We start from the raw sequence: 9,909 nt of genomic DNA, 5'->3' as shown, positions 1-9,909 counted from the left end.
TTCAAAGAATAATGAGTTTAACTACATGTATTGAATTTTAACATGAGATTGGGTCTGTGTAAATAAATTATATATAGCATAGTGAAGGTAGGGAATTGCTTAAATATCCGCAGGGAGTTAGTAGGAAAATAGATAAAGACCACTTTTCATTACAGAGATGGAAAACATCTGGAATACTTTTGGCTTGTGGATAATGTAAATTATCTGCAAAGAGCATGGAAGCTGGAATCAGATAGACATTCATTACTTAAGTCTGCTGCTTGATATCTAAGTGATTTAGTGCAATTAATTGAACCCCTTTTGTTTTAATTTCTTCATTTGCAAAATGAGTATAAGAACAGTAATTACTAACTTATTGTGTTGTTATGGAAGTTATATGCATGTAAATTATTTGCAAAACTACCAGGAATAAAATATACTCCCCCTAAATACCATTTGACATGAAAATAATAGCCTAATCTATAAAACACTGAAATGATTAATCCTGTAATAAAACCACTATGAACAGTGTCATGCCTCAATTTAGAAATGTACAATGTTAAAAATACTACTAACCTTTAATATTAATTTCCATATTATTTCAGGCAAAATGACTACCTTTTCTGTACTCTGAACTCTCCTCTTCATGGAAAATCAGAACAATGTCACTGAATTTGTCTTCTTGGGACTATGGGAGAATAAGCAAATTGAGCTGCTCTTCTCTTTCTTGTTCCTGCTCTGTTACTTGGCAGTCTTACTGGGGAACTTCATCATCTTACACACAATCACCTGCAGCCATCTGATTGAACAACCTGTGTACTTCTTCCTCTGCCACCTCTCCCTCATGGACCTCTTCTTCACCTCCAATGTGGTTCCCAGTCTAATCAGAGACTTAGCTGCAGGGAGAAAAATCATATCCTATAGTGCTTGTATGATCCAGCTGTTCTGTGGCCACTTGCTTGCAGGTGTGCAAGTATTCATCTTAGTGTCTATGGCTTTTGACCACTATGTTGCCATTGTCAAGCCCTTGCACTACATGGTCATCATGAACCGACAGAGGTGCAACATTCTTATAATGGTGGCCTGGGGCTTGGGTTTTGGGCACTCTATTGCTCTACCGCTCATGGTCCTCAATGTACCTTTCTGTGGCCCTAATGAGATTAATCATTACATGTGTGATGTGAAGCCTCTTTTGAAACTGGTCTGTAAAGATATTCATGTTGTCAATATCTTAGCTATCATTAATTCAGGCATTGTGTTGATTGTAGTGTTTCTTGTCCTGGTGGCATCTTACATAAACATACTGTACAATCTTAGGACATGCTGCTTTACAGGGCGACACAAAGCTCTCTCAACCTGTAGCTCTCAAGTCATGGTTGTAGTTTTGTTTTTTGTGCCCTGTATCTGTACCTATGCCTGCTGGTAGTGAGAACAAGGACAAGGAAATCTCTGTGTTTTACACTGTGATTTCCCCCATGTTAAATCCTCTCATTTATTCCCTGAGAAATGCCGAGATGAAAATTGCCATGCAGAAGGAATGTTTTCATACGGCATGTTCAGAATTGAAGTAAATTCCTTGATATTCATTGCATTTCTAATCTTGTAATCTCAGTGGAATTACCATGGGAATGTATTTTAATCTTTCTTTGGTAGCTGTTTTAAATGATCTGTTAATTTACATGAGCTAAAGGATCAAATTTCTTTTATTTGCATAGCAATCTCACTTGAAAGGCTCTAACTAGTTACTGGTTTAACCATTTGGATTTGAAGAAAACCAGAAGGAATTTTTAAAGCACAACCATAATCATGTCACTCTCTCATCCCAAAATTTGTATGGAACCTATTTTCCTTGGTTTAAAATTTAGCCTTCTCACATGTTAATCAGAAATCTTCCTGTTGGAAATAAAGCAGTACCTGTAAGGGAATAAAAGCTCACTCAGTTCTGGAGGAGAAATGAATTTATTTACAATCTTGCAAGATAGGGCACACAGCCAGAAATGTGGTGGGCTGGCATGCAGGAGGAAGAACGTGGAGATCTTTTAATCTCCTTCTCCTAATGTGCAAATCCCTTACTTGTTTCCCCGTTGGCTGGGTACTACAGAGGTTACAGCCTATCCAAGAGAAATAATTGGCCTGTCTTTGAGATTTTAATTTGTACAGCCTATCTGAGAGAGCCAACTAGCTCATTATTGAGATTTTGAATTGTACAGCCTATCTGAGAGAGTTCATTCAGTTTAAATTTCCTGCTGGGAGTTCGCACCTCTGATTTTACCCCATATCTCTTTACATTCCAGTAACCATGGTTACTTTTCCATATAAGGAGCTGGCACAGATTCTATCTCTCTTCCCTTTACCAAAGGGCTTGTTTAAGCTGATTTTGCCCCGATTTTCCCTATTCCATGCTGTCTCTATGTGAAAACTAAACTTAATCTTTTTTTACAGATTCTCTCCTCTTTCTTTTTTAAAACTTTTTAGTTTTTCACATTTTAGATTCTGAAATTTGCTAAGAGCTTTTTCACATTCCTCATCATAGGGATCATTCTTCTTATGGGGGTATAGATTTTTCTGCTTATATCCTTGATTAAAGTGGTTTTGATGGGTCTCTGAACTAGCCTCTGCGCACACAGGATGATGTAGCACCCAGCTGTTGTAAACATTCTGGCTGGAATCATAAGGAAAATTAAAATAGATGTTGCAGTTCCTTTCTATTTCTCAAACCAATTTTCCAACCATTCTGTGAGCGGGTTGTCAATGCTAGAATTCTTTTCTAGGGTCAGTCCTGATTCTTAGTAGAGCTATAGGTAAGCACTTGATCCAGGGTAACTTTGTTTCCAAAACTGATTTAGAAAGATGTTTCTTTATGGTTTGATTCATTCTTTGCACTCTCCCAGATGATGGCAGATGCCAGGGAGGGTGGAAAAACCTTTAGGCCAACATAAAATAGTCTTCTGGAATGTTAAACTCTGTAAAATGCCTAAAATGTATGGTTTGTCGAGGTTTTTGTTCCATGTGCCTCAACCAAGGGGATATTGATACCGGTTTTTGTATTTTGGGTGTCTGACCCTGAAATGGATACATAACCTCATTTTAAATCCATGGGCAATTTATTTCTCCCTCTTTGAGTGTCATTTGTTCATCTGGTCTTTGAAATTGTTTGCAAGGAAGGTTAGGCATGCTAGAAATGTGAGCAACATGCACTGGCAACTTATTCCTGATAAGACCAGTTATAATTCCATAACTACCACTCCTAATTTATGATGCACTGGTGCTGCTCATGCAAATTTATGCTATTGTAAATCAATACCTGAGGGCAGTATTGTTATATCAAAAGTGTATGATAGCAGTAGTAGTGTCTTGATTTGTGATGGCTGCTATGGCAAATCTCCAAAATGAGTGGTGTAAACAATAGGAACATTTTGCCTCACAACTTTGTAGGTTTTATTAAGGCAAATAAATTCAACAATTTAGAATGGAAAACATATCTTGAATACAAAAATATGTTTTGGATTCAAAACACTTTTGGATACAAAATGTCATTAAAAATAAATAATGGATAACATTCTGGGAAGATGGCGGCATAGAAAGAGGTGGAAGACTTAGTCTCCCCCAGAACAATTTATAAATGAACAAAAAACCAGTAAATAACCTGGAATGGTAGTGGGGAGACAAATGTGACAGTATACTCAACATCCACTGACATGATTTGGGAGGAATGCCCAAGATCACAGCATAAAATCTGTAAGTAAAATTGCAGACCTGCGCTGAGAGCCGGAAACCTAGAGCTGGGAGCCCCTCCCTCATGGAAGCCATGCTGTGCACTTTGTCAGCCCAGCTCCTAGAGCTGAGAGCCCCTCCTTCACGGAAGCTGCACCGCTCACTTTCTCACCCAGCCCCAAGCGAGGTTTTAGTGATAACTGCTCAATACAGACAGCGAATCCTCAACAAGCAGACAAAGGCTTTTGGTGATGCCTGACCTTGGGAGAATCTGGGGAAATATTATCTCTCACTCTCTCTCAGTGGAGAAAACCTTGGCTGCTCTCAGCCCACAAGGAGTTGCAGTGGAGACAACCTCACACAATCGGCATTCTAAAGCAAGCTGAGAGCCCCGCAGCACAGCCATGCAGCCCAGGGCTTCCCTAGAGGGATGGCACACACTGATGATGTAGCACAGCATTTTCTCTTGGCTGAGGAGGGATCGTGGCTGGGAGGGGGGATCTGCTCAGAGAACCCAGAGGCGCTATGCTGTCTGGTGGTTTATGGGACACTGAGAGAGAGCTGCCACTCCTCTCTGGCCACCTGTGCGAGTGCCCCACATTGAGAGGGGGCAACTCCAGTGGCACACCCAGGCTGAGTTCTCCAACTGAACATACAAGAATCATTTCCCCACACTACTGACTGGAGGGATATAGGTGGCTCACAGACACCATCTGCTGGTTACCTACATAAAGTGCATGCCATCAAACTGTGTCTCTTAAAAATTAGATTGATTGCCTTTTTTTTATGATACAATTTGAAAGAACCCTATCAAGCAAAACAAATGCCAAGAGTCCAAAAATAACAGAAAATATTAATACCTATGATAAAACCAGATGATTTGGAGAATCCAGCTCCAAACACACAAATCAAGATTTCTGAAGAAGCATTATTCCTCGCAAAATTAATTAAAGAGATACAATCAAAGAACAAAAACATGGCAAAGGATTTAAAGGACATCAAGAGGATGATGGCCCAGGATATAAGCAACATAAAAAAGACCATAGAAGAGCATAAAGAAGACATTGCAAGTGTAAATAAAAAAAAAAAAAAGAAGATCTTATGGAAATAAGAGAAACTGTTGGCCAAATTAAAAAGACTCTGGATACTCACAATTCAAGACTAGAGGAAGCTAAACAACATCTAAGTGTCCTAGAAATCCACAGAAAAGAAAATGAAAGAACAAAAGAAAGAATGGAGAAAAAAGTTGAAAAAATCACAATGGATTTCAGGGATTCAATAGATAAAATAAAACGTCCAAACTTAAGACTCATTGGTGTCCCAGAAGGGGAAGAGAAGGGTAAATGTCTAGAAAGAGTATTCAAAGAAATTGTTGGGGAAAACTTCCCCAACCTGCCACACAACATAAACACACAAAGCATAAATGCTGAGTGAACTCCAAATAGAATAAATCCAAATAAACCCACCCCAAGACATATTCTAATCAGACTCTCAAATACTGAAGAGAAGGAGCAAGTTCTGAAAGCAGCAAGAGAAAAGCAATTCACCACATACAAAGGAAACAATATAAGACTAAGTAGTGACTACTCAGTGGCCACTATGGAGGTGAGAAGGCAGTGGCATGACATATTTAAAATTCTGAGAGAGAAAAATTTCCAGCCAAGAATACTTTATCCAGAAAACTCTCCTTCAAATTTGAGGGAGAGCTTAAATTCTTCACAGACAAACAAATACTGAGAGACTTTGCCAATAAAAGACCTGCCCTACTTCAGAATCTAAAGGAAGCCCTACCAACAGAAATATAGAGAATTTTAACAGACATATATACTACCTTACATCCCAAATCTCCAGGACACTCATTTTTCTCTAGTGTTCACAGATCTTTCCCCAGAAGGGACCATAAGCTGAGACATAAAACAAGCCTCAAGAAATTAATAAAAAAACTGAATCTACTCAAAGAACATTCTCCAAACACAATGGAATGCAAATTGAAGTCAATAATTTTTGAACTATAACTCCACTATTTACTTCCTACATGATAAAAAATACACAAACTCTAAGGACAAATCAGTGGTTTTGAACTCAATGCAAAATATGTAATTTTAGATAACTATATAAAGGTGGGGGAATGAAGGAGTATAGGAACATAGTTCATGTGCCCTATTGAAGTGAAGGTGGTATCAAAGAAAAACAAGATTGATAGGGATTTAATAGGTTAATTTTAAGCCCCACAGTAAACACAAAGAAACTATCAGAGAATATAATCATAGAGATGAAAAGTAGAGTCTGGATTAAGAGAAATGGGGGAAGGGGCAATGGGAAGTTAAGAAAGGAGTGTAGGGTTGTTGTTTGAGGTGAAGGGAAATTTCTAGTAATGGATGGTGGGAAAGAGCATAACATCATTCTAAATGTGATTAATCCCACTAATGGAAGGCTAGGAAAGGGGTGGAAGGGGAAGATTTAGGCTGTATATATGTTTCCATAAATGAAAAAAGAAAAAAAAAAAGACTGTCTAACTAGACGACAATTGAATGCTAAGGATGAACTTGGATGGGATTGGAGGGTGGAGGACAGGTGGCTCGAAAGGACACAGTTTAGACATAAGGAAAAGGAAATATAGAATGTAAGCACTGTATTATTGTTGAATCTCTTATACTTCTTAACCGAGCTTAATGGAATTACATAAAAGAATGTTCTTTTTCATGGGGAATACATACGTGAATTATAGTGGATGTTCAAGGATGTGTGCAGCTAACTCATATATTCAGAAGACAGAGAAATATATGATGGATGATAGATAGGGAGGGGAGGGAGGGAGGGAAAAAATAGTGATGTGACAGCATGTTAAAGTTGGTGGATTAAGCTACTGGAGTAGGGGGGTCAGAAAATGCTTAGTATAGTCTTCAATAGCCAATAGAGAGAGAGAGAAAAAAAAGAACTGTTTGTTAAGATCACTTCACTCAAGCAGCCTTGGGTTATTCTAAGCATAAAAAACACTTATTAAAATAACTTGCTGTTGCTCTTATCTCAACAACAACAAAAAACTTTTTCTCTCTTCCCAGGAACTTTCTTAGCATTGCCTGCAGTAAGATATGAGAGATGTAACCATATGATCTCTTAAACAGTACCTTCTTGAAAAACAAGCCTGAATGAGAGGAGGACTTCAAGATAATAGGAAATATGTCCAAACAGCTTTCTCTCTTCTATTTTTTTCCCATCTGCTTTCTTCTGGATTCTGTCCATTTGTTTTCCTGTTTGGGTTATAAAAGCCCAAACAACTCTTCTCACTCTGAACTGGTCTTGGAAAGTTTTTTTTCCTCCAGTTCCTTGTTGATGCATCTTCAATACTCACCTTCTCACCAAAACAGAGACTTCTTTCTCTATTTGATGCAGGATCAGGCAGACTTATTTAGAACTGTGTTTTCTGACAGTATCAACAGTTTCAGGGACAGTATGCTTAGCCAAATTGCAGAATATGAGTAACATATAAAAATAAATTGTAGATTAATATTAGCAGCAAAAATCAGAAATTTATTTTAAATATAAATTACATAACAAAGAACCAAAAGTCAAGGAGCTTAAAACAACAGAAATTTATTGTCTAACAGTTCCAGAGGCTAGAAGTTCAAAATCAAACTGTTGGCAGGGCCACACTTCTTCAGAATCCTATAGGGGTGACTCTTGATCTTCTAGCTGATGATATTTGCTGGAATTCCTTGATATATTGTGACATGTATTGTTTCACTACAATCTCTTCCTCCATTTTTATGTGGGCTTTTTCTCCTGTGTCTGTCTAGGTGTCCAAATTTCCCCCTTATTACAAGGTGTGTGCATTAGATTAAGGCCCAACCTTATCCAGATTCATCTTATATTAATTACTTCCCCAGACATTGTATTTACAAGTATATTCACATGAACAGGGCCAGAGATTCAGATTTGAACATGTATTTTGGGGGGACAATTCAACCCACAACAGTCATTCATGATCTATAAACAAATGCAATACTTAAGGATAAATGTGATATAATATGGTGCAAGACATATACATTTAAAACTAAAGAACTATCCTGAGAGAATAGAAAGAACTTGGTAAATACAAAGAAATGTTTTTTTCATTGATTGGATGGCTCAACCTTATTAAGATTTCAACTCTCCCTATATTAATTTGTAGGTCAATGCACTCCCAAACAAAATCCAAATGTATATTTTTTTATAAATTTACAAACTTGTTGTAATATTTATATGGAAATGCAGTGGATCTAGATTTTACCCAAGCCTTTACATTAAAAAAAATGGAGAATTTACACTAACTGATATCAAAGTAATGTATTATCTCAGTGTAAAAAACAATGTGTTTACATAAAGACAGATAAGTAGTCATTGGAACAGACTAGAAAACATAGTAGTAGGCTTGCATATGCATGCTAAATTAAATCTCAGTAAACTTCTGTAGACTATTTGGTAGAGAAAGGATGTCTTTTCAACAAACTGTGCTTCAATAATGATGCCAATCAACATGGGGATTCTCTGCCTGATGCTCATAACAGCTAATCTATAACACTGGGGTTTCAATGGGAGAGTTTTATTGCAAAGCGCAAAACAAGGAGAACCAAAGTCCTATGAGCCTTAAATCTGCCCCCTGAACTGCAGTAATTTTGAGAATTGTGTAGTATTGAAAGAAAGGCAGATTTAGGATAATAAGTAAAATGGCTTGTGATTTTAGATGATGAAGTTAGAGGTACTCTAATAATTGCCCATGTGTGGATAGATTAAATGGTTAGTCACAGAAGATACATAAGAAAATCACAGCCTTAACATGATGATAAATGTGATTTTTAGTATTATAAAGAGGTACAGACCACTTATAGGTTAAGGTTTAAGCTACTGAACATGTTACATGGGCCAATTCTTGTTAGAAATGGCTTTGTCTAGTAGGATAGCTTAGAAATTGTGGTGGGTTAGTTTTGGACTGACTCAAGTTCCTTTATTAATAAATATTTAGGGACTGTCTATGTGATTACAAGAGTTCAAAGCTGTAAAACAAGGTAAAGCAGTACAAGTGGGGCCAGTCATAAGTAATCAGAAGGCTTTATAGTCACAAGGTAATGAGTATGTAGTTACACAATAAAGCACACTTATCAAAGATCAAGGGATCTATGTTACACTTCAGTGAGTTTTGGTAGTTTTAGGTATTTACTTTTGGTTATCCTACAATATTCTGGAAGGTTAAAAGGCACCTATATAATGATTAAGTATGTATAATCATTTGTTAACTCTTAACTTTAGCTTGTAATATTGGACATCCATATGTACAATAAAGAATCTGAATATATACATTACACATGGCACAAAATGAATTCAAAATGATCCTAGATCTATATGTAAAGTGTAAAAGTGCACCAAATTTCAAATCAAACTGGGACAAAATTCTTTCTGGTTTTAGAATAGGCAAAAAGTCCATTGATCCAATACCAAAAAGGATGTTCTAATAAAGAATGAATTGGAGCTCATCAAAATCAAAACATTTTCAGAAAAACATGTTGAGATGACCAGAGATGAATTTAGGTTTGAATTAGTAATGTCCTACATTGCACATGAGGCCCAAACATACCTTCTAATGAATGTCCAGTTGTGTGTATTTATATGAGGTATAAATGACTATCTCCTTCTATGTATTAACAGGTGAGCTTAAATGAAGAGTGGTCAACTTCAGGCATTAAGGCAAAGTGGAGAACCAGTCAAACACTGGGTTCTGATATCTTTCATTTTGAAGTGCCATAATCCTTCCTTTGCTCAAAGCTACTTAACTTTCAAAGTCTGGAAGAAAGAATTAACCTTAGAATTAATCATTTCTTTTATTTAATGACAGCATCCTGTTCAGCAGCTTGCTGGTGGTTTGCACTAGTTTTTAATGTCAGTGATATCTGAATAATAGAGCTTGTAATACTTGTTTTAAAATATGCATTATTGTGAGGATTAATGGATAGAATGAACTTAAAGTGTTCAATACTTTCTTAATAAATTGTTATTATTTTTAAGTAGTTTGAGCTGAACCAGATATGGAATTTTAATATAATGATTTCTTGAAGCTTTAAAAGTGTGAAAAAACTTTAATGTATTGATTTGTGTATGGAAGAGAGGGAACAGCTAACTGAACTTCATTGTATGCATTTAGGGCTGAACCTCTATAACCTGCACCAAAGCAGCGATGTAAGG

The 9,909-nt window shown here is 36.8% G+C and overlaps 1 protein-coding gene across 1 annotated transcript; it reads left to right on the top strand.

The window, feature by feature from the left end:
- Positions 1 to 625: 625 nt before the first annotated feature.
- On the top strand, positions 626 to 1,550 carry LOC119511338 (olfactory receptor 4P4-like). Its single transcript, XM_037805778.1, is given in 2 exon segments — positions 626 to 1,392; positions 1,394 to 1,550. Coding segments are annotated over 2 exon segments (924 nt in total).
- Positions 1,551 to 9,909: the final 8,359 nt, after the last annotated feature.

The sequence above is a fragment of the Choloepus didactylus genome, chromosome 16, assembly GCF_015220235.1.
Source record: "Choloepus didactylus isolate mChoDid1 chromosome 16, mChoDid1.pri, whole genome shotgun sequence".
Lineage (NCBI taxonomy): Eukaryota > Metazoa > Chordata > Mammalia > Pilosa > Megalonychidae > Choloepus > Choloepus didactylus.
Note: the sequence above shows the minus strand (reverse complement) of the source record. Positions and strands in the feature narration are given on the sequence as shown.